Source organism: Syngnathus scovelli, chromosome 21 (assembly GCF_024217435.2).
Source record: "Syngnathus scovelli strain Florida chromosome 21, RoL_Ssco_1.2, whole genome shotgun sequence".
In the NCBI taxonomy this organism is placed as follows: domain Eukaryota; kingdom Metazoa; phylum Chordata; class Actinopteri; order Syngnathiformes; family Syngnathidae; genus Syngnathus; species Syngnathus scovelli.
Window position 1 is genome coordinate 8,857,153 of NC_090867.1, and position 24,257 is coordinate 8,881,409.

General features: G+C 41.1%; 2 protein-coding genes across 6 annotated transcripts; both read right to left on the reverse strand.

Annotated features, from left to right (window-relative positions):
- cyp26a1 (cytochrome P450, family 26, subfamily A, polypeptide 1) lies at positions 1–2,586 on the reverse strand. Its single transcript, XM_049759264.2, has 7 exons — positions 2,244–2,586; positions 1,941–2,165; positions 1,452–1,733; positions 1,206–1,355; positions 1,004–1,138; positions 789–935; positions 1–723 (listed from the first exon to the last, which is right to left on the reverse strand). Exons 1-7 carry the CDS (start codon positions 2,430–2,432, stop codon positions 385–387), a joined length of 1,467 nt encoding a protein of 488 aa, XP_049615221.1. The 5' UTR covers positions 2,433–2,586; the 3' UTR covers positions 1–384.
- A 4,260-nt stretch (positions 2,587–6,846) lies between these two features.
- On the reverse strand, positions 6,847–21,571 carry exoc6 (exocyst complex component 6). 5 transcript variants are annotated; one of them, XM_049758929.2, is made up of 24 exons: positions 21,400–21,570; positions 19,248–19,419; positions 17,896–17,943; positions 17,663–17,753; positions 17,546–17,591; positions 16,309–16,362; positions 15,970–16,120; positions 15,740–15,895; positions 15,456–15,524; positions 15,300–15,383; positions 15,149–15,195; positions 14,946–15,066; positions 14,337–14,408; positions 14,155–14,252; positions 13,919–14,024; positions 13,700–13,809; positions 13,489–13,600; positions 13,277–13,411; positions 13,023–13,202; positions 12,347–12,376; positions 11,604–11,745; positions 11,424–11,497; positions 9,311–9,423; positions 6,847–8,914 (listed from the first exon to the last, which is right to left on the reverse strand). In XM_049758929.2, exons 1-24 carry the CDS (start codon positions 21,537–21,539, stop codon positions 8,788–8,790), a joined length of 2,478 nt encoding a protein of 825 aa, XP_049614886.1. In that variant the 5' UTR covers positions 21,540–21,570; the 3' UTR covers positions 6,847–8,787. The 5 variants fall into 5 exon arrangements, with proteins under 5 accessions (XP_049614886.1, XP_049614889.1, XP_049614888.1 ...); XM_049758932.1 differs by lacking the exon at positions 21,400–21,570 and adding an exon at positions 20,439–20,581; XM_049758934.2 differs by lacking the exon at positions 6,847–8,914 and adding an exon at positions 8,940–9,134 and having other exon boundaries at positions 21,400–21,571.
- Between the last annotated feature and the right edge of the window lie 2,686 nt (positions 21,572–24,257).

Consider the following 24,257-nt stretch of genomic DNA (forward strand, 5'->3'; position numbering starts at 1 on the left):
TTATCCGCAAAAAGTTTTTTATTAAATAAAAAGCCAATACAATATAGCATCACTTAAATAAGTTGACGTTAAGATACAAAAGTTATATAACAAACTCTACATACATTATGTACATCATCCTAAAGATAGACCACTGATCTGATTAAAGTGTTTTGACGTCTAAATAGTGCCTCTTGTTTAGTTTGATCTTCTTTTAAAAATATATATATACACAAGTCCACCATACCATAGTATAAAACATTTTCCAAATATTTACAGTATGTACAGGCCTTTGCAGGAAAAAAAAAAACTTTCAAATGAATTCCTCTAAACACCTGAGTGCTTCCAAATGGTTTGTTTTTCGGTAAAAACTGATTTGTAACTACCCTGCTTTAAAAACATGGATTAATTTGGAACATAGTGGGTAAATTTAGTCGGCAGATTGTCCACAGGATAAACAGTGGGTCCCGTTTTCATCATGGGTGGCCCGTTTAATAGAGTACAGTGACACTTTGTGACCACTTCCACCAGAAAGATCTTCAGCAAGACCTTGGCGAACTCTTTTCCCACACACATCCGTGAACCTCCACCGAAAGGAATGTATTGGAACCTGGAGGAGTCTGTCGAAGCTTTTGTCATGAAGCGCTCCGGCTGGAAGTCTTCTTTGTTGGGGAAGATATCTGCCACGTCATGGGTATCACAGATACTGTAGATAACATTCCAACCTTTGGGAATTTGGTACCCCTGGAACGGCAACGTTGACTCGTGAAGACAGAATAGAAATAAAATCGCCATGGTTTTGAACTTACGTTGAGTTCAAATGTCTTGAGCGCCACTCGGAAGCCTCCAGGGACAGGAGGATTAATCCTTAGTGTCTCTTTAATCACACAGCCAGTATACTTCAACTGCTCCAAAGACTCAATGTTCAGACTCTGGAGATGAAGTCCTACCTCCTCCTGAATACAAAGGAGATATAAAGAATTTAATATGAGAAGAATTCCAGCATGAACAGGACATTCATTACCTTGTCAATCACTTCCTGCCTCAGTTTGTCCACCACTTCAGGGTTCAGGCCCAGGAACATAATCAGAGAGGTGGCTGTGCTGGCAGTGGTTTCATGGCCCCCGAATAATAGTTCTGTTGCAGACTCCTTAATAGCCTGTGAAAAAGAAATGATTATTTTTCTAAACGTCAACCAAAATATAATGTCAGGTGTGTTATGTTACCTGCATGCTAAATGTCTCCCCACTCTTTATGCTGCTGTCAATAAGCTGCTGCAGAGCATCTCCATGTTTGGAGTCTTTCTGGGACTCCTGTATCTTCTTCTTGATGTTCTCCTCGATCTTGGAATGGATAAAGTTTCGAGCTTTAAGACCCTGAAAAATAACACAGAGCAGAAGAACCGTTTAAAACGGCACATATCTTCTTTTATTTGTAGGGTTCAGGGTAAGACGCCTTTTTTTTTTTCTTACCCTGTACAAGCCACTGAATGGAACATCGATGGGCAGAGAGAAGAGATTCTTGATCATCTCCTCAAACGCTTCCACCAACTGCCGCTCGTCGGTCTTAATCTGCTCCGGCTCGAAGCCCAGAAGGATCCTCATGGCGATGCGGAACATCAGACGCTTCATTTCTGGGTAGACCAGCACACAAGAATCCCTCGCCAGCCACTCTTTCACCGCAGCTCGGACTTCTTCTTGGATAACTGGGATGTAGAGCTCTAAGGCTTCCCTGGAAAATGCCCGCATAATGGCCTGGAGAAAAAAAAAAACACACCAGGATTGTTGTCATTTCCATCAAATTCTTTACAAAACAGGAATCAGACTTAATAACCCCCCACACACTTTATTGATTTATTTGAGTAAAAATACTGATCCTGATGATTTGTTAATATTTTGATATATTTACATCGTATAGATGAAAATCAAATTTGAATAGTTTATTAAATGCGCTATTCTTACCTTTTTCTTGGTTTTGTGCAGGGCTCCGTGCACGTTTGACAGCGTGTCCGAGCCCAGAATGGTGCGCACGGACGCGGGCCACTGGACGGACACCAGTTTGTGTTCCCCCAGGAGAATCTGCCTGACGTTGTCGCCCCCGGTCACGCGCACCGTGGGGTTCCCGAATAGGTGAGTCCGGTAGATGTAGCCGTATTTTTGCCGCTTCATGCGCAGAAATTTTCTTCTCTGGACAACAGCACGAATATAAAAAAAATATATATCGTCAATATTGGCGAACTTTTGATAGCGGAGAAAAGTGCTTACCTGCAGGATGAGCTGCAGCGTCTCCCCGAAGAAAGGCAAACCCATGGAGCCCGGAGGCAGGGGGCTGGTGCACTTCGGATCTCTGCCCCGGGTCATATAAACTTCCCACAGCTTGACAGCCACCAGAAAGAGAAGAATTGGAAGCACGATGGTGCACAGGAAGGTCGCCAGCAGTGTGCTGAGAGCCATGTCGGTCTGTAGTAGGCAGCTCCGCTCAGGTGAGTGTCAGTCGACCAAGTGAGGCGGCTGGCTGCTCCTTCAGCACCTTTTATAGGCGAACCGGGAAGTCCGCGCAGCCTTTCACCTTCTCCTCCCGCACCCGCAGATAAATTAGTTCACTCAAAGTTCATCTTTAATTGTGGGTGTCGCTCGGCCCCGCCCCCTTGGCTGGCTGACTGGCTGACTGGCTGGCTGGCTGGCTGGCTGGCTGGCTCGTCTCACCATTTGTTCCAAGGGCCAGCCAGCGCACATCTTTTAATCCTTACCTCCTGTTGCACGCAGACAATCCTTGGCAGATTTCACTGAGAAAAGGTGATGATTCCCCCGCGAGACAAAAGAAGCGCGTCCCTTTGTTGGCAATAAGGCAACTCGTTTACACACTCATTAGGTTGGCTTTAAGCCCCGCTTGGAGGATCAGCCTGCGGGTGGCTGGGGAGAGCTGCTTTCAAGAGCAAAGGACATTTTCAGATGCTTCACTCAAATTGAAAGGCTCAGGATTGGAGAATGTCTTAATCCCATCATTCACTTTTTTGTTGTTGTTTTATTTCCATCCCCATGTTGAATTGCAATTACAAAGAAGCATTGGTTGGCTTCAATTTGGATGGATACTGTTTTGCAATCACAATTTCTTATCGTATTTTAACTCTTTTCCCCAAAATCACAATAATATTGTTTATTCTGATACTTATAAAGTCTCCATATGGCTCATAGATTCTATTATTATCTTGTCTATTATTGTATAAAGTCCTGTTTTATATATATTTAAATAAACACATTAGAGCATCCTGCCAACATGAAGAGGTCTTACACAATCAGTATTATTTAAGGTGGAGTCTTTCACTTTCACCGACCTGTTGACATTTTAGCATCTTGAACAGAAATACCTGCTCATCATAAAATCCCACCACTGTTCGGAATACAATTATCAGTATTATTAGTTATAAAAGGGTGACATGGTAGGTAGGTACGTGTCCTCCTGAATCTTTGCAATTGCATTATTTATTATAATAATATACCTCTGCATTGTGAGGCACACGTGCTAAGCGGCCTAGCACTGTGCCGCCTATTTGCAAATGAATTCAGTTCATATATTTTCACGATTGAAAATTAAATCAAACACTTTCTGGAAATCTGCTCGCTCTCAGCTTGACTCCCCCTTTTTTTGATGAGTCTACTATCAACATTGAACTTCTTCCTAATTCCCAGAAAGACTTAAACCTGGTTTCACTTCCTCCCTCTTTCGTTCACCCTCCTTTGCCCTCTCTCCCTTCCTGCGCGTGCGTTCAGGTTATAAAAATGATATCTGCTTGTGCGTGCGAGTTCAACTTTAGGTCAGCGGTGAAAGACGAAGGGATGCACGCAGGGTTATCCCCGGGCTACAATGATAACAAGGGGTGCGCTTGGACTCAATATTTCTGCATTTGCTAATGTCAAAATGAAGTTGGCGACAGCGCTTGGAGTGGTCGGCGCTCATGTTTACGTGTGCAATGTGTCAGTGGTGAGACAGTCTGGCTGCTGCTTTTACAATGACTCATTACACGCATGGATCTGTCTATTCTGGCACACTGTGTGTTTTGATTGAAGGGGTCAAGCCAGTGTGAAGGTACCGCTGCAACCCAAACAGTCGTTCAGCTCCAGTGGATTATGTCCATTTTAAAATGACACATTCCAAGTTGCAGGAAGACCTCCCATTTTTTCTTTAAAACAATTTTAAACCTTTAGCAGTTAAGGTGGAGTTGCGTGAGAGATGCCGTAAACTCGTCGCCAACCAATCACAGGGCACGTATAGACGACTAACCGTTCACACTTACATGAAGACGTGTGAACGGTTTACTGCAGGGGTAGCTTGGCTATAAACTTCGCAAATGGGCCACGTGAAAAAGTGGAATGCCAAGTGAACGTGCTCATTTGAACCATGTCTACATTATTGTTTTGTTTCAATAAGTGTTAGGATTGTCATAACAGGGAAATACAAATAAAACGAAATTATAGCCGAGCCATATTTTGCTTGGGTCTGGTCAAGAGTGATGAGCACTGAACCTAACATGGGTGTTTTTTTGTACTCAGAGAATCTCAGAACTGCAGGACGGTCTTCTGTGATGCCCAACAGTTATAAAAAAAAAAAAAAAAATCACAGTTGAAGAGTTCATCTCCAAGAAATTTGCCTTACTCCCTCACAGAAAGAATCTTGGCTCATCACCTCTGCACCTGTACTACCTAACATTCTTCTGGTCTCAAAGTTGGCTTCTATTCAAGTGGGACACACCCTACAAAAATCATCCCTCCAGGGTGACGTCTGTCTGTCCTTTCGCTGTCCTCCATAAATCTGAAAACGTCAATGATTATAAACAGCTAGATTTAAAAATTAAATTACAAAATAATAAAAAAACGATTATTATGATAAATTCTGACCTTAACCCGAATATTAACTGCTCCAGAGTCACGTCACCTCTGATTTGATTAAATTGATTTTGCATCGTCCCATAATGTGTTTCTAGTAGTAAGAGCAAATAGTCTTTTGTATCCGTCTGATGACATAAGCCCCTTTCACACTATCTTACTGTCAAATTGATGCATCAGAGGAGCTGCGCTAGAACTGCGCCTTTCCAATAGCGCTCATCGAAGCGGCAAATTCGCAGGTCGACTCGAGCGCTAATCCTCTACTACCGCTAGTGGACCAACCATGCATTAAAGCACACAGAGGCAGTAAGAATCACAGCAATCAACTGCAGTGTGAGCAGGCATGTTTGTAGCTTGTATCAACAATCCCCTCCCACTCCCAGCTCCTGTGCTGCTGACCTGCTGGTGACCCTGACACTTTGGTGAACTCTCAACCAAGTTCATCCTCTCTCCCTCGGAGAAACACAAACTCCTCAGACCTGTTCATACCATGCCCTGCTCAAATCATTATCACACTGATTAGTGCAGCAGTTAACGGAAGCAATCTTTCCAATTGGAATACAAGAACCAGCACACATGAATCAGGTTTTGTATTTTTCTCACATTCAAAACTCAGCCGTAGCAAAAAAGTGCAGGCCAACATCTGGAAAAGACTCGGTAAAAGTTTGTGACCTTGAACGGGAACCCTGAGTCAACATCACACTCGCCAAATTTCATTTCATGTAATAGTTCCCTGACAAGGTTGGCCAAATCTCAACCTGTCCTTGCAACTTCATAATCTGTCGCAGGTAAGACCAAAACATATTTGGAATGCCTCTGAGTTAATCATAGTTCCTTGTATTGTATGATTCGATGTCAGTCCCATGTTCAATCATTTCGGAATGACTTTTTCCATACATCTCTCACCAAGGTTCAATAAAAGAAAACAGGTCTCGTCAAGATCTTTGTTGTTTTGTCGGCATCGAGGCGAGGCGAGGCCTACACCAGCTGTGCGTGATGTACAAGTTTATAGCCGGAGGTGCAAATCAGAGGTACATTCCCAAGATGAGGTCAAGGGGAGTGTCAAGCTGCTGGTTCAGCATGAGGTCGCTTGCTGTTTTTCTAATAAACATTTACTCAGACACGTTTACAGTCAAATGGAACCGGACAAATCACTTATAGTCAAATCAAGTTAAAAGTGTCACGTGGGATTCTACAGAAGAGCTCCAAATCGGCTTCCAGATCAAATTGAACAGCTTCTAGACATGATGAGAAAAGTTCGATTATATGGCTATTGTGCAAGCTTTTACTGCCCTGTCAAAACGTTTGATCCCTCCACTAAAACCTTTGCCACCCTCGTTCACACTCAGGAACAAGTACGACGACTCTGCATTTGTCACAGGAAAGTCAAATTTGGGAGGTGATGTCAAACGACTCATAAAGAGTCGGTCATAAACGAAGAGAATCCGGCCACTTAATATATTAAGCCTTGAATTTTATTTGTACGGTGCATTTAAAACAAGCGGGAATTTCAAGTGAGTGAACCCAGACACCATCACGACGAGCGTGCAATAAATATGATATCAAGGTAGATATGGAAGGGATGGGTTGGAATCAAGTATTATTAAAAGATAAAGAGTAGTTGAACTGACATGGTAGGAGCACGGTAACCCCCAGAGGAAAACAAACATGTTTCTTTGTGTGTGAGTGTTGGCAGGGTGGCTGTTGGCCACTCATAATGAAGCACTCCAAATGTTTCTCGCCTCATTACATCTGCGGCGACAGGGATCCTCACATTCAGACACTGACCCGGGCTAAAGTTCACTCGCTGTTTCCCAGTGTGTGTGTGTGTGTGGTAGGATATGCCAGGCTCAAGGATCAAATAAAATAAAATGAGTTAAGCTCATTTCAAACTTTTGTGTTGAGCCTTTCAGTAGAGATATTACAGCTATGGGGCTAATATTTTTGCTATAAACTAAAAACATTTCACATGTTGTGACAAAAGAGCAGTATATTATTTTTTATTTCCATACATTAGCATACATTTACAGTTCTGAATTGATATTACATTATAGACTAAATCTAACGGAAGCAAATTAATAGGTAAGCACAAGTATCAATCGAATGTATAAATAATCTCAGCAAAACAAAACGTTCCAATATTTAAGTAATTTTTAAGTAAAAATATACTGAGAGCACAGAATAAGGATAAAAAAATGATAATCATCAGCAGACAGGTTTCAGCAAGAAACCTGCCAACGAGGCTGTAAAGAAGCCAAGTCATTATTGCTGTGCTTTATGAATTTACAGATTCAAAAGCCTCATTTTCCCCCTGAGGAACAAAAATAGACAATTCAAAATGTAAAATTTAAAAGATTTTTCAATTGTTAAATATACAAGTATACATCATTTATAGAACATTACAATTATTCCCCCCCCACAACACACACACACACACACACGCATACACACATCCACACCTAACATTACTGTGTGCCGAATGGTCCAAAAAATAATTGTTATAATGGTGACCAAAAAAATGATTGAGCATTACAGGCCTGGTTTGTTTTGTTCACTGAATCAAAATGTTCAATTTGCTGTTTCATTTTTATAGAACAGTTAATTAGGGACAAAAAAAAAAGTGCATGTGCAGAACTAAATTTGATAAAAAGCGATTTAAGAATGAAGAAGACATGTTATCTTAAATGTATTTTTAGGACAATTTTAAACCAGAAATACAGTATATTCAACAGTTTCTTCAAGTCTGTAATCCTATTGGATTTTAAAGATTTTTTTTTTCATTTAGATGTAGTTGCTATTTCATTTTTAAAGCCTTAAATCTTACATCTTCAACCTTCATGAGTTTTGCCTAAGTGGCGACTTTTGAGTTCTTTGGAATCTTGGCAGTCTTTATGAGAACACACTCTTTTGTCCCCCAATCAATAAACATGCAGTTAAAAAAGAAAAAAAAAATACAAATGTAATGCTCAGAATAAGAAAATAAGTAAGAATAAATCAGTCATCTATTTTAAGAAGGGCTTTACTCATTAATAAAGCCCCATTTTGTAATCAAACATAAAAACCTAAATTTGGCAGCAAGTTTAAAACCCAGGTAAGAAAAACAATAAATAGTCATGAAAAAAAGGCAATATTTTTAAAATGAACATCTGTCACTCAAAACATCATCGTCCATTTGTTTGTACATAACATTAAAAACTGAACATTCTTCTTGTTTATGAGCTTTGCAATCAATCAATCAATTTTGTGAGCAAAAGAGTACACTTTAATTGTCCCACTCCCTTTTGACTTCACTTTTTCCGGAGTAATGATCATTTCACCCTTGTGTATTAAATATGAAAAAATAAACAAGTTTGTATTGTTATTATAGCAGCAATACTCTCCAAATCAATGGATCTTGGTCATCTGCATGATATTTGGGTGGAGTATTGACTCATGTCATTTTTGTTTCTACACTATTTATTCACTTTGTACAGTAGTAGCCTGTGTCTAATCTTGCAAGCCCAATCGTCCTCCTTTGCGTGCCATTTTAAAACGTTACAGTCTGGTGGCGGGAGGGAGGGAGGGAGGGAGGGTGAGTTACTCTTCCGCTCTTCCTGATGCATAGTTGAGAGAGTACTGCAAGCGTCAAATTGAAATTGATGGAAAACTGCTCTGGGAAGGTAGGTCCTGAATGGTCATCCCTCCAAAGACTCCTCCCAGAACGCGCCAAAAAGAACCGTGATGCAATTTTGTGCGATCGCCAGACACAATGCTGGGTCCGATTGATCGGATTCAACACGAGTGTGAGCAATCAAGTGTGTGCAAACAGGATGTAAATCAGGCCCTGTGTATTCAAATGATGTGCTTGGATATTCCTTACGTCATTCATTGGTTCAAAGCCCGATTGGGTCTTGGCAGTTTTGGGAGATGTACCTGTAACGTGATCCTAGGAGGACATGCCGTTGACCAGGCTCCTTAGCTGTTTGACCACAGTCTCGATCAGTTTTTGTTTGTCTCTGTCGTTCTTCCTGAACTGAGAAAAGATATTGTTCTTCTTACTGGTGTCCTTCATCCTTGAAGAGGAAGCAACAGAGGAATTAGTATACACTTCAATTCATGTGTGATGCAACAAATCGAGTCACATGAGCCTGGATTTAAATGTAACCATAGCAAATTTCATGACTCTTGGGTTAACGCCAATGCCAAATACTACCCGTGACTGAACTACATTTTAAATGGAATGTCAAAAAATATTGAAGTGAAAATAAAAGCTGTACCTACCCTCTGTAAACTCTGGCAGCACAATAGCAAGAGAGAAAAAACTTAGATAATTGCATACACACAGCTATGAAATCAATAAAAATGACTCTTGCATAGTGAACGAGGACTTTAAATCCTGACAATTTAGATCCTGTTGGGTCCACGCAATTACAGGAGCCCAAACTTGAACACATTTTTTCTTCACTCACTTCTCAAGTAAAGCCAGGGCTGTGGCTGGGTTGACTCGAAGGTATTTGGAAGTCGGCTGACCATAATCTGCCAGGTAAGTTGACCAGTCCCACACCATGAAGAGATCCAGGAGCTGAAAAGCACACATAGACAAACAAAAAAAAAGTGCCTGCGTGGGTTTGGAGAGAAAAGTGGGACCTGGGAGGAAGCTCTTATGATACATGTTACGTTTTTACAACATTCAAAAATGACCCCCCACAAATGACCCCTGGTTAACCTGATGGACTTCACCCCCCCCCCCCCCCCCCCCCCCCCCCCCCGCAGTGAAAAAGCAGCTTAGGGATAATACGATTATTCAGATGACTAAGGAAAGCCCTACAACAATGCTATTCTCCGACTTAGGTGTTAACTTAGCGAGAAGCCTGCAACCCATGGGCTACCAAGGCCGGGGATGCCCGAACCTTTGAGTGTGTGGACTGTCAAAAGCCCCAAAAGCGACAAATTCAGAGTCATTTTGAGGGATTTTGTCGGGCGAGCTCGGTCACGAAGTCACTTTTTGAGTGAGAGAGGTTTTGTGTCGTCACAAGCTGTCACTGGAGGGCATTGGATTTGTGTGTAATGTGGAAAAAAAGAGCTACTGGGGTCATCATCACTCCAAATTCGTTTCTTTGGGTAAAGCTTGACTAAAGAAATCAATAGTCCTTTGGAATATTTTGATAACTACAAATCAGAAACAATTTAGAAATCCATTACCCTTGTCCCGACAAAGAACATAACAGAAGATAAGGCGAAAGTAAATGGACGGACGGCCTTAGTATAACCTCAGCCAGAGGACGGCTTCAAAATCCCTTCACCTTAGGCTAGGATTAACATGTCAAGAAGCAAGCAGGTGTATAAAAGGGTGCATCCATCAATCCATCAAATTTCTTCCGCTTATCCGGGTCAGGTTGCAGGGACAACACAAAAGCCCCGACTTTGGGGCCATCGTGAGATGTTCCCAGGCCAACCAGGAGAGGGTTTCTCTAGCATGTTCTGGGTGGTCCCTGGGTCCAGGAGGCCAAGGTGCCCAAGTCACCTCATCTGTAGAGGCCTCGATGATCAGTTGCAGTCTTCCCTGCTGTGCTCACCATCTCGTCAACACCTCAACTGTGTCCCCCCAAAAAGTTGGGAACCGAAATAATGACTAGGGCAGTTTCCAAGCTTCATACCGCGTTTCAGAAGCAAACGTTCACCTCTCGCTTGATTGCGGGCGTTCGCTTTCCCGTCACACGTGCTACCTTTGGAGGCCTGTTGGTGGTGAAAATTGCGGCTGACCAGACACTTTTGCAAACAAGGGGACCATTCAGAGGCGCTGGATGAATTCTGCTGTCTTCAGGAGCTTTGTCTGGATGACTGCCACTTTCAGACCTACATGAGACTGACTTGTGCACTGGCCAGTTTGAGGACCCATTAGCTCTGATCAGTGCCTGGATTTCCTGGCATGGAAACTACAGGCATTTTGTCTCGGCTGCAGATTGCCTGGTCATCTTTTTCAGGTTAAGTGACTGCTTCACATCGTTAATTACTGCAGCTACAGTCACACTCATCTTGTTTATAGGAGTTAACATACTCCAGGCTAATATCATGCACTCTTGGGGCCCTGCCATTTACAAGCTGTTTAACCACCATAGCAAAACACAACGCCAGAGATAGGAGAGCCGATTTCACGTCCATAAGTTGCCTCTGCAGTCCCACAGAGCAGACAGACAGTAAGCAGCGAACCTTAACTCCGAAAGCCTGTGACCTGAACTGAATGACGAGCCAAGCCTGCACCTCGGGCCCAGATTAACAGGTCAACGTAGACAGAAGTTAATGAGACCCAGCAACACTTTACATACCACTGGTGTTTACAAAAAAAGCACGTTGAAGAGCTCATGTCGGTAAAAAGGGGAGTATTTGTTTTCTTGGGCAAGGGGGGAAAAAAAGGCCAGAGAAAAGTTGAAAAGGTTATACAAAGAGATACAGCTGGGATATAAACAGAATAGAAAAAGTCTAGAGAAAGCACAAATCATTTTCAAAGTCCACCTAAATACGACCAAATTCATTTTCAATATGAATTAGATGCTATTCCATTGCTCTGTCTGTCCACCTTACCTGTCTTAAGTCAATAAAAGCCAGTTGCAGTGTGTCTCCTTGGAAGCCCGGGACTGGCTCGGAGCTGGCAAACACTGAAAACAACAAAAGACACACTTGAATACGACAAACCGAAACATCACTAACAACAAAACTCTCAAAATAGTGTTGATTATAAGTGTGAATTTTTCTTGCACATACATTCACACTGAATAACATCCAAGTTGAATTGCTGAATGGCGCCCATGCTGATCTGCTTCAGTTCGGTGTCCAGGAGCATCTGCATCAGTGATGTGGACAGATGCTTGCAGGCTGACATACAAGCTGTCTGGGCCACTTTTCCCTACAGATAACGCAATAGAGGAAAGAAGAGAGAGAGAGAAGATGAGGCAGTATATAATTTGGGACTATATTGCTAAAAGTATTTGCTCACCTTCCTTGACTTACATACAATATGAACTTATATGATTCGTCATCCATCAATATAACGTTGGCCCATCCTATCACGGTTCCATGCGACAATTCACTGAGCTCCTGAGAGTTTTTGTAAAAAATAGTCTGCATGCCGAGCTGCTTGCTTTTCTACACGTGTGACCATAGACCAACTTCTGATCATCCGAATGGGTGAGCCAATACTTTTGGCAATATTGTGTAAGTTGGGCATGCTATGTATGGCAACATCAAAATCTGGTTGAACATTTCCAGTTCATTAAAAGTAAAACAATGAGCAAGGTGTAGTGACAATCGGTGTGGTGCTTTGCATACCGGCAAACCCCCAACTAGACTATGAAAAGTAGATTTTGTCATTTGATGCCACACATTTTGACATTAAACATGACAAAAAAAAAAAAAGATTTGAAAATGTGGCACTGTCAAAATGCTAGCATGCTTTTGATGGCCTCCTTGCAAGTGAAACAGTGCAACAGCCTGTTAACAATACTCACCGACATCGATGCATGGTCATTGTTGTTATTCTGAGCAGACCCCAAACCAACCCACAATGGACGAGGGGTGGGGAAAGGACAGGAAAAGAAATGCGGCAAGAATAAATGGACAGGAGGAGGAAATCGTCAAGTAACGCCGTATTACGTGCTTAACATAAATGATTCAAGGAATAAAACAGAGAGGAAAATATTAGAAAAAGGATGTGTTATTTCAGGGGACAGCAGGATGTATTCTCAGCAAATAAAAATGAAAACTGAAAGACGGACGGCAGAAAGATGGACGTTTGAGGAGGGGGCTAAACAGGATGCAGTTGCAAAAGCAAAAAAATCTATGCTAACATTAAACAAACTACGCTCAACTTGCATAGTTTGAAATAACATGCAAGAGCTGTCAAGTAAGAAAAGCTATTGCCATGCATATTGACAAATCAGAATACACTTCAAATCTTCCCATAGCATACAGACATTTAGACTATTCTCACAAGAAAAAAAAAAACAGTTAGGCAATAGAAACATACAGAACATTTTGTATGAAAGCAAATATGGTCATTTTATTGATAATGAGCCAGTCATTTGGCTTTGTGTGTGCTTGGCGAGGTTGGACACGTTCCCACCTCCACCCACGTTAGTTTTAAAATACGGCACTAGCTGTACAGTCAAAATAAATCGTACTCACCGGGAGGTGTGTGAAGACTTGAAATGTGGAGCGTAGGAAATTGATAAGGTCCATCAGATAACCTGAGGCCCGACCATCAGACTCAGCCATACTCCATTCATAATCTGCCAGTTGGATAAACTCGTCAATTTTCTGGTTCAGTTTGGTATAGATTTCTCCTTCTGCAGCATGACGGGCATCCTGCAAATGGCCAATTTAGAGGAAAAGACTTACTGATTGGAACAGCATTAACAAAATCAAATCAAATCAAATACCTTGAATGTAGACAAGCCATAGAGTCTTGTCGTGTGGACCGTTTCAGGAGAGACGTTGGTGATATTTGTTATAAATTCCTCAAGGTACCGACAGGCCTGCTCCAGGTGGGTGGTATTGATGATGATCTGCACCAACTTTTGGAAGAAGAGAAATTCATCAACATGAAGGTAGGGAATGACATTTACTGGCACTTTTTTTTTTTTTTTGGTACCTCAGTCAGCCCTATATGTGGCTTCTTGATGAGGTTTTGCAGACAACTGCTGAGTGTCCTTGTCAGCAGCAGGTTAGTTGATTTCCGCAACATATCATCAATCTCCGTCGAACTGGATAAAAAAAACAAAAAAAGAGTTGTGGATAGAAAAGCGCACATCAAAAGATAAAATGTTAGATACATATATTTACTGTTATTTATTGAGGTGTACCTGCGGTGAAGGGATTCGGAGAACTTGAGGCTGGCGTAAATAAATTCTTTGACTTGCATATAGATCTGTGGCACAGACTGGGACATTGGCAGCTTCTTGGGGAAATCCTGCTACTCACAAAAACAAAAAAGAGTTTCAACAATACAACTACGTGTGATGTGGACTTTTATAAATAGACAAAGTTCACAACGGCACAATTATTGTGGAATCCATCTTTACCTTTTCTATCTCTGCATCGTGAAACGGGAAGCGACCCACGACCAGTTTATACTCATCTTCTGTTTCCACTGGTATGGGACTATAGTTGTCCAATTCGAAGATCTCCCTGCATAAATATATTGTTTTTAGCTTTTGGGAATGTGTTGCAAATTTACTGTAAACATTTCTTCCTTCCTCCAAACACTAACATTAAAAAACATAGCAGCCCACAATAGATTAGAAGAAGAAGAACTCACCTGAATACCAGCGTCCACTTCTTTAGAAGAGTTTCATTGTACTGGTCTCGGACTTCAAACAGCAGGTCAAATAGTCGATTCACAGAGAAACCAAAACCCTTTATAGATACACGACATAAAAATAAAACCACGTAATGAATACGAGAAGTTGGATGAGGTGGGGGAAACAAAACAATAATAACCTGTAGCGTGTCCGCAAATATGACGATGAGGTTCTTCAGCTCCAGGACCAGGTCTGGATCCTCACAATATGACTGAGGGGGGGAAAAAGTGATTCAAAGATTATGTAGATAATGCATCAATTAAAAACAGTAACCATGAAATAATTGCAAATGTGGAGCTGCCTGTGTCTGTCCCCAGAAAAAGGGCAGCCAGGAGGGAGGTGACCCGGGGGCTTTTGTCAAACTCACCCCACACTGTGCGGCCCATTCTCTGGCCTGTTAGCATAATCCTCCTGGTAATTTACAAGTGACTGCAGCTCAGTGGTCAGGAATATAGCATCTTCAACCGCTGTTATTGTTGCAATCTGTCTCTCATTAAGCTTCCGATGAGCTACTCTTTGTTTGTGATTTCATCCTTCTTTTGAGAGTGACATCATTAGTGTGTTTGTGGGTGCGCTGACCTTTGCAGTTTTTCTTGTTTTTGTTTTTGTTCTAAGTGCAGGAAAATGGCCAAGGAAAGGAGGTTCTTCCAGGAAAAATAGATCAGAAGCGGTCACTATGATTTCGATTTACTCGGAATCGTCTTATCTGAATTCACAGTGGACTCCCTGTTCGTGTGTAGAAGATTACCGAATGTGTGCGGAGCACGGCGATGATCTTCGATAGGGCCATATTCCACAGTTCGTCAGTGAAAGCTTTGGTCACCAGCCCTTGAGTGGCATGGAGAATGTGGTCCTCCACAACAAAGAACCTAAAGACAGAAGAAACTCAATTAACGCCATATGGTTGTTCTTTTACACGAAATAATAAATATGGAGTCATTTTTATCTTACCCTACTATCTGATTGAAGTATCTTCTGTAGCCCTCCACTGTTTCATGCTATATACAGACACAAGATACACATTATTAGTTGCAAATACATGGACATTTGTATAAGTTCCACCAAGATTTCATTTCAGCTTTGGATGTTAAGTGTTCCTTACCATGTTTGCCTGAGGCTGCAGAACTAGCCTGGCCTGTTTTTTCCTCTGTTTCCTATAATAATTCTCAAATGTTTCTCGATCTCCCTGCCAACACATATGAGTAAACATGATTTGGCATCATAAAATAAAATGTAATTGTTTTGTTGGGTAACTTACCAGCGCAGCGTAAATGTGTAAACACCTGTACACAGGTGAAAAGTCCACAAGATCCTGAGCTGCAAGAATCTGTGAAGATAAAAACACAATTTCAGTTTTTCTTTCACAGTACTGTGCTAAAGGTACATATACCAGTAAGACTATTCATTAGAAGAATACGAATATAAACCTCAATGAATCGGGATTGTATTCCCACTATGATGCTACAATATCTCACCCTGATTATATAATTGGTTTGTAGTCTCTTGAACTAGTACGACATGAAAAGCATGCAGTGTCATTACCTCCTCATCAGCGTCATCCTCATCTTCTGCGTCATCGTCAATCTGGAGACTGTTGTGCGTGTGTGTTTGACCATTGAGGGAGTACAAAGGCTTAGTGTAGTGTCCCACGCTGGCCTGCTTTGCTACCGCACTGTTAAAGGTTCTGTGTTGTTGCGCCTGGAGGGACACATCATTATATCAGCCACCAATACACATTTTTGGGCTTGGACTGAGAACACAAATTTAATAACCTGTCTCATGGCGGTCTCTCCAACTTTGTCCGAGTGTTTTCTTATGCTCTCCAGGAAGTCCTTGAGGTCAGACATGGAGATCTCCTTTATCTCCTCCCTCAGTCTGGGCAGGTTTTCAGCCATGATTTGACAGAACCTATACTGGCGGACTCTGCATGAAACACAGGAGAATTACGACTTTTAAATAAGCCCAAAGTGGAAGGGGAAAAAAAAGGTAGCAAGAATATGAAAAAATGAATTAAAGATGAACTGAGAAGTGGACATCCATCCAAACATAATATGCACAAGGACAATTGTTTTGGAGAAAAATACATTCAAAATTTGAATTTAATTTCTTACCGAGGGATGTAGATCTTCTCCAGTTGTTCCATGGTTTTCAGTGCAGCATAGTGTCTAAGAAGATAAAATGTAACACTAGTGATGAGCGAAATTAGTTAAATTCTCTTGCGCAATTAAAAAAAAAAAAGAGGGATGGATGGATTTTTGCGGCAGTAACTTTGAACTTGCTCGAGACTCGGTTGTGATTTGCACGTGCGACTGACTCGCACCTCTGCTAATTAGCATATCGACTGATGCATTTAATGCGGTCTCGAAACCCCGTGACACCGGAAACTTTCTCCGCCATGACGAAGGGGGAGCCCTCTTTTGTGATACACAAACGAAGTTCACAAACTCAAGCGGGTAGAGCCAATTACGGCCGTGGAAAACCAAGATACAGTGGAGTGGAAAAGGGGGCCTTTAAAGACATGGCAGTCTTTGGAAGTGAACACAAATCAAAGGGGGGTTCACCCTCAGTTCAGTGTGCTAAACTCCCATCATTAGGCTGATAGGCAGGCAGTGAGGGATCTAATTGGTCAGTCGGTGAGTGGAAAAAGTCTTGCACACACATGAACACGAGACACAAGTGGATAAAAAAGGCCGGTTTGAGTGAAGCGCGCCAGGACGGACAACGTAAAGGCAAGAAGTGGCGGCAGAAAGGTCACTTGGCCGTCAAGTCGTTCAACGGCAAGTATTGCAGCAATATTCGCTGTTCTCAAATGAAGTAACGGCAGAAAAGCCATGTCATTAGTGCTGAAAGTAGACCCCCCCCCCTCCCCAAACACATACATATATCCCACACGGTGGTCTAATTGCCTAAGATTGGCAGTGGGCCTTGACGGGACTGCAACGAGGGGGCCTTGTGGCAAACAAGGGCACACTGAGGGTCAATTGTCTTGCCAGTGAATGGCCAGTTCCTTTGCTACACACAAATGAACAAAAAAGGGTCATTAGTTTTCTTTCAGTGAAGTTCATGAGGTAAAAATGAAGTTCAAGCAAACCGACAAAGTACAGATTACTTGGGTAATTTTATTATGGGGGGGGGGGGGGATACGCTTCAGTTTTTCATTCTCAGTTTTTTTATGATCATATTTTTGACAGAGCAAAAGGTAAATTGTTGACTGTTCCCTTTCCTCCTAATTGAACTTTTTTTTTTTTTTTGTTGACTGCAGTGTGCCACACGTGCAAACTTTCTCATTCATTGAAAGACAAAGGCAAAAATAATTCATCAGTACATGCCCATGTGTAAAATCCATACCTTTTGGAATCCAGCTGCTCCTTAAGTTTGCTGTACATTTCGAGCACTATGAGAAAATAGAATGAATCAGCAACGTGTTTTTAGGTTGTCAAAGTAATTCTTCCAAATTTTAAATACCTGGTATGCAGAGCTGGAGTTTCTCCACAGTTGTGGCCATGTTCCTCTGCTGGACGCGACAGCGAATCACCTCCCCGGATTGAGCCGTCACCTGAGGGCAAGAAGCGAGAACACAATCAATTGGGGAAACGCCAATGCTGGCAAAGCATCGAAACGAGAAGTAGCAATGAAGTAGCGTTCATTCTATTGGTATTTTATATTTTTATGAATTTCATTAAGCCCAGTGGCCTTACCTCTCTCCCAGCTTCTTGTAGTCTTCGATTCGTGTCCGTCACTTGACCCTTGAAAAAACACAGGATGTTAAACTTCAGTTAAAACAAACTATTTGAATTATTCCTATTTTTCCATACAAGGTATTCAAAGTGAACCCAAAGAAATTCTCACATAAACAAAACAAAATGACTATTTTTTTACATTTCCTTTATACTGTAAATAAACTTGACTCACCATTTCCTGTTTATTGCAAACTATCCATTTTGGCCCTTTGAGTGACATCTTGATGAGGTTCTTAGGTGGACATAATGAATTTGTCTTGTTTGCATCTGCCCTCCCCCACTTGATGCCCTCTCTTTTCCCTCTCCAGCACTCTTCCTGCAGCTGCTCAACCTTGTAATCAGCTCATTGTCCATGAAGGGCCAAGGACAAAGGCGGGCAAATTCATATTAACCAGGCAGCAGGGACCTGAACCCATCATCGCTCCACTGGGCCTTTCATGGAGTTTAATGGCTTGTGACAGGCTCTTTTCTCACAGATTCGGTGACAAACTTCTCGATTCTGGATGAGGATTTTTGAACTATCTGCTCCTGTCACACGGCTGAGAGCCATGACCCAATTGACCAGTCGGCTTTTTATGCAATCCTTTCAACGAGGAACTTCCCTAACTAGCATGGCAAACTCCATCATCGCAAATTTGAATCATCTTTTTTCCTTCGAGGCACAGCAAAAGGGAGGAATTAAAAAGAAACCACTGAACATACAGTTTGCAAAAAAAAATGGTGCACCCCCACTAAGGTCTGTGAAATTATTATTGTTATTTATTTATGTTTGGAAACATGTCAATAAAATATCGTTAGCTTTAGGTGGCACGGTAGGGTTAGCACGTCCGCCTCACAGATCAAGGGTGCAGGGTCCGATTCCGGTTCCGGCCTAGCTGTATGGAGTTTGCAACTAGTTTGGGGTGTACCCCGCCTATTGCCCAAAGACAGGTGGGATAGACTCCAGCACGCCTACGACCATCCTGCGGTTTGTTTGGATGATGAATGAATGAATGAATGAGTTTGAATGTGCTTGTTAAATTCTGAACACGGGCGTGCGTACACTTGTATAATGAGCAACGTGACAAGATTTCCCACAAATGACAATCTGTCAAAATGCAAAGTAAGCTCTCTGCGTGGGAAAAAAGTGGCCGTTTTTGGGGCCAACACTTTGTGTGTTAATGCAAATCAAAAGAACAAAGTCTCCACATCTCTAGAAAGACCTCACAGTTTGGAATTAGACATGTGGAATTTGATTTATCTCTTATGAAGATTGTCATTTAAAGCAGTGGTCGCCAACCATCAGTCTGCCAATTGATTCCATAACTTACCATAAGTTTCTCTGCATCATTGCGGACTTTGAGGAGCTCTGTGATAGCGTCCACAAAGCCTTGATGGTGGAAATTGCACATCTTCTCAATCTCACGGTCATGATTTCTTATCCTGGCATCCAGCTTTTCCATGAAGCGTACGTGGGCATTAGGCTGGTCATCGTAGATTGATCTGGTATTAAAAAAAATGACAGTGAAGCGTGAGCTTGTTTTGTGGAACAGATATAAAAATATATATTGTGTGTGTGTGCTTGGACAAACAAGTGTCAAACTATCCAGCTAAACAATAAAAGTATATCACATTTAAAACCAAAATAAGTGAATACGTTTAAAATGTAGGCAAGTTAAAAAAAAAAAAAGATGACTATGGAATTTGAGACAAAGGTCTAACATTGTTTTCTACAGTTACAGCGCCATCTATTGACGGAGAAATGAAATGCAACGTTTGTAGAAACTAAAGTAATCTTGAATCTCAAAACTTTATTTCTTAAGGATTATGGACAGCATCCCCTTCATCAAATAAATATTAAATTAGAACATTTTCACTTCAATTTAAAAGAAGCTGTATAGACATTGTGAGGTCTCCAGGACAGATCCTTAAACATCTGCAGTAGGCAAGCACATACCGAACCAAAAATATGATTTTTTTTTTCCTGTTCATGCTTTGAGTCCAAACCTGAGTCCAAACTTTAATTAGTCCTGTAACTAGGAAATATAAATATTACAAGACTCATAGAGAGAAGCTGTATTTACAGTACATGTTTACATTCAATTGTCGGAAGAACCAAGAAAAGGGAACAATGGGAGGATGCAATAATGCAGTTGACAGGAATTAAGAAGGCAATAAGGAAGTAGTATTAGATACCGTTAGCTGACAACAGTAAGGTAGCCACACCCACAATTCATGTTTACATTTTGACAGGTCACCAAAACAATTGTCAATTTATGCAAATGTCCTCGTAAGCGATACATTTAAATACGCACCCATTAAACCAAAATGATGGTCAAGCCTGCAAGCTAATACTCCAACAATTGTTGATTTTCAACAATATAACGCTGTTTAGCTAAAACAGCTAACATAGCCTGCCCAGTTGCTAATGATAGATGAGCTTACGAACAAAAGATACCTACAAGATATTATTTTAACGGACGCTGCGAATTTTATTGGCTTCCTCAGACAACAGTTCTTACCGAAGCGTGGGACCGACACAAGCCGTATCCGTACTCTCAATTTCCTGTAGAATCCGCTCGTGCTCCGTTATACACTCCAGGGTTTCATTCTCCGCCATGATTACGTGGGCATTATATGGCTGTCCAACTGCAGCTGAATGGGTAGTACTGGTCAGTAGAGGGCGTGCAAGCTCCATGTGTAGGAACCATCGGGTCTACCCGGAAATAAAACATTGGCTATAGACCCTGAGACGCGCATGCGCATGAGCCACCCGCATCAGTGATGAAATTATGATTAATGTCGAAGTAGCAATAGTTTGAATATGTAAAGACATGCAGTGATTTGTTGGGAAAAAAAGTGTTGCATTTAAATATTTAACTCATTTGCACCTTATGAAATTATTATTGATAATTATTGTGAGATGATCAATGTCCTTACTCAAATACAAATTTGTTAATGTGATTGTTTATATGTTTTGCATATGATATGCGCACCTAATTAATTACTAGTCTATAAAATCTAATTAACAAATTGTCCATGTTTTTGCTTCCGATCCCTATTAGTCTAGGAGCTATCGTTAACATGCATATTTGGAATGTGCTTACTAAAGGAAATTTGGACTTTGAAATTATTGCAATTTAGTGAATATTAAAAAAATGCACAAAATGTACAGTTAGTTGAATTAGGTAATTGGCCTATCATTGTTTAAATATCAGCTGCATATGCCATGAAAAAGAAATTCAAATTGAACATTTAAATTATTTGGAAATTAAAAATTGGTACTTAATTATGATAACAAAATGCCAGTTCTGATTTTAATTTTTTCTCATCATTTTAATGACCTTTCTTTCTTGATTACATGAGAAAAACTGCAATTTTCATCATTATTATAAATTTCTTAAACAATATCCTGTCTCTAATGCAAAGCAGTTCATTTTTTAACTATTAACTTTTCCCGTCGCCATGTTGCATTAGATTTACCTCATTGTGGTTCCCAGCGGAAGATCCACAGATTCCAGTTCTGCAAAAATATTCCCCAAAACCTTTTCCTCATCTTCATTATCATTTTTTCCTTGCGTAGGAAGGTCAGGTAAAGGCGCATGGACCCTTTTACTGTCCATTTCTTAATTCAAGCTCTCTGACTGTACCACTACAAAATGTCAGCGCTACGGGAAGTGTGTGTGTTTGAATGTGCGTTGAACTCTAGGTCACCTGCCAAAGTCAGCAGAAAATTACCAACAGGAAAAAGAAACCTTGTGATTCACCGAACTTTGGCTTCAATAAAACTTCACAAGTAGTTATTTATATTTATCATACATTTTGCTTAAAATTGGCATTTACAGTGTTTTACAGATTTGTTAGCTGACCATCTAATTCGTGCTTTAATGTGGACTTTCTTGCAGGCCTTGACCAGCTTACACAACCACTTTCTATTTCCTTCTATTCTTCTTGAAATGTATTGGCCAATTGGAAGCGTGGCCATAGTGTGTCTTTACAAAAGCCCTGACTATGAGTTTCCTGATTACTTCACCAAAAACAAGAAGTGGGCCGATGTACACACACACAAACACACACACTTACGCAGCAGCGTCGGAAATGTGCCAGAGCTGCAGGAATGGACACACCAAGTTAAACAATGGAAGGAATGGATGGACTGTATAGTATATAAAATCGTATGATGACAGATGGGAGGAAAATACTTGGATCAAATAATATCTATTGACATCTGAGGTCCAGTTTCTAAGGACAAATGTTAAAAATGTCCTTGCGACGAGAAAAATCACAAAATCAGTGCACTCCATTTATCTTATCTTCTTGAATTTCATCATTTCGACATAGTTTCATGCCACTTTGTGTTTTGGAAAATAAGATCCTCTATGTGAGCTCTCCCGTGACCATGTGTTCTTCCTTTCCATGCCTGCTAGCTTCCTGCCTGCTTCCTCTGTCTCTCCAGCCCACAGGTTCTTCTGACCTTTATTGTAAGTTACACCCCAAACAAATAGCGCTGAAGGACATCCTGGACTTAAAGAAAGTCCATTGCTCATGAGGCTTTCTTCCCAGAAGAATGGGGTCAACACAGACTGTAATATCGATACACCCACTGTATCGTAATTCATTTCACTTCTACGCCTTGAGCCTTTGCGTGAAGTGTGGGAAGAAATCAAATTCATGGATTGTGATGCTGCTCATGTGAGCCTGCAGAGGGAAGCCTTCAACATGGGCAAATAGAGAACTACAGTAGATGGACAGCCCATCTTCTGTAGTTGTTACTGTTCAATCTTGGAATACTTTTACCCATCTGGAAAGTGAAGTGGTCTTACCCTTGACAATGCTTTTCCATGAGTGTCTCTGACAAGAGTTCTCGTCAGCAGAACAAAAAGCGCTTAGACGTTCAAGTGTCGGTAATTTCCAAGCACATGCTCCTTGTGACCATAATACAAATGTAAAGAGAGTGAGACGCCAGCGATCTTATCTGTGCAGACATGAACCTCTCAGCACTCCTGTCTCCTTTAAGTGGGGAAGGCTCAGACTTGGAACCAGTAGAGAAGATAACATTCTTTTGCTCCTCTTGTTTTAGTTTTAGTGTCAACATTTCGAAGCTCTCAATAGATGGCCATTACTAACAAGGTTGATTTCCCTGCTAAAGCTACTGTACATTAGCTTAGCATCTTTTCCCAACGAATACATTTCCCTCTGTTCCACATCCTTTTTTTTTTTGCTCTCGGTCAACATTCCTTCATCTATTAATGGCCTTTCCTGTCTCTATGGCCATCGCTGTTTTCACAGTCCTTTTGCCGGAAACCAAACAAATTAACACTGCATTGTTCTGGCCTGTTGCATTGTGACTGGAAACATCAGTGCAGCAATAGTTTCCTGAAACTCCACATTAATAAGATAAGGCCACTGTGGAAAAGTGTGTGTTGTATGAAGCAATGCTTAAGGGACTCAAATCCAATGTTAATTGGATTTTGAGAAACGCTTGACTGCCCTTTTAATTTATTTGAGTCGAATCAGATCATATTTGAGGTAAGAATCTGATTGGATAGAGCTAAAAAATAGAAACGACAAAAATAAGTCTGTTGCTAGGTAGGTTTTTCAGAATGTAATTTTCCAGTATAATATTCGGTGTGTGAAGATTCGTTGTAGAGAAGTTCCCATGTGTTTATCTAAACACTCGTTAATGATCATCAAGCGGGTCCAGTCATTGTTAGACGGGTCAAGATGGCTCTATTTGGTATGAGAGAAACAATCATTGTCACCCAACAAAAGGAGGAAAACAGGATAACCTCGGTTTGTTCGTTGGCAGGATACAGGCTGGCAGCAAGAGCTAGGCCAAAGTACAGAAACAATAAGAGGTCACTGTCCCAAAGAACTATCAGATGTCCAGGTGGGATGTGAAGTCTGGTAAAATACAAAGATGGTAACTCATCAACATCTGAGGAGAAACATTATTTGGCGTAACTCTTGCAAAATATCACAATATGGTGTATTTCAAATATGAATTTGTGTTTCAATCAATTCCACACTGTTCAACAATGTAACAGCAAAACAAAAACACGATATAATAGCATTTTTTTTCATATTTTTACCTGGACAAATGGTCAAGAAAATCAGTCAGTCAAAGAGTGAATCAACTTAAATAAATCATCTAAGGGTGTCCTTAAATGCAAATACAGCATATCAGTGAACACAAACATCCACATTTATACTCACTTCCAATCTTTCCAACACATTTCTGTGAACTAATGCAGTTTTACGAGGGGTCCGATGTGTACACAAGCCGCAAAAATCAATGGGCTGTGATGAGCTAACGGCACAGGCATGTCATAAAGCAACTA

Excerpts from the sequence above, each read along its gene's own strand:
- cyp26a1 (XM_049759264.2), bottom strand. The coding sequence starts at position 2,432 with ATGGCTCTCAGCACACTGCTGGCGACCTTCCTGTGCACCATCGTGCTT. Across the intron at positions 1,356-1,451 it reads CATTCAGTGGCTTGTACAGG|GGTCTTAAAGCTCGAAACTT; the intron begins GTAAGAAAAAAA and ends GTTATTTTTCAG. Across the intron at positions 724-788 it reads TCAAGACATTTGAACTCAAC|GGGTACCAAATTCCCAAAGG; the intron begins GTAAGTTCAAAA and ends TTGCCGTTCCAG.
- exoc6 (XM_049758929.2), bottom strand. The coding sequence starts at position 21,539 with ATGGACAGTAAAAGGGTCCATGCGCCTTTACCTGACCTTCCTACGCAA. Across the intron at positions 19,420-21,399 it reads CCGCTGGGAACCACAATGAG|ATCAATCTACGATGACCAGC; the intron begins GTAAATCTAATG and ends TTTTAATACCAG. Across the intron at positions 14,253-14,336 it reads TATTTGCGGACACGCTACAG|GGTTTTGGTTTCTCTGTGAA; the intron begins GTTATTATTGTT and ends GTATCTATAAAG.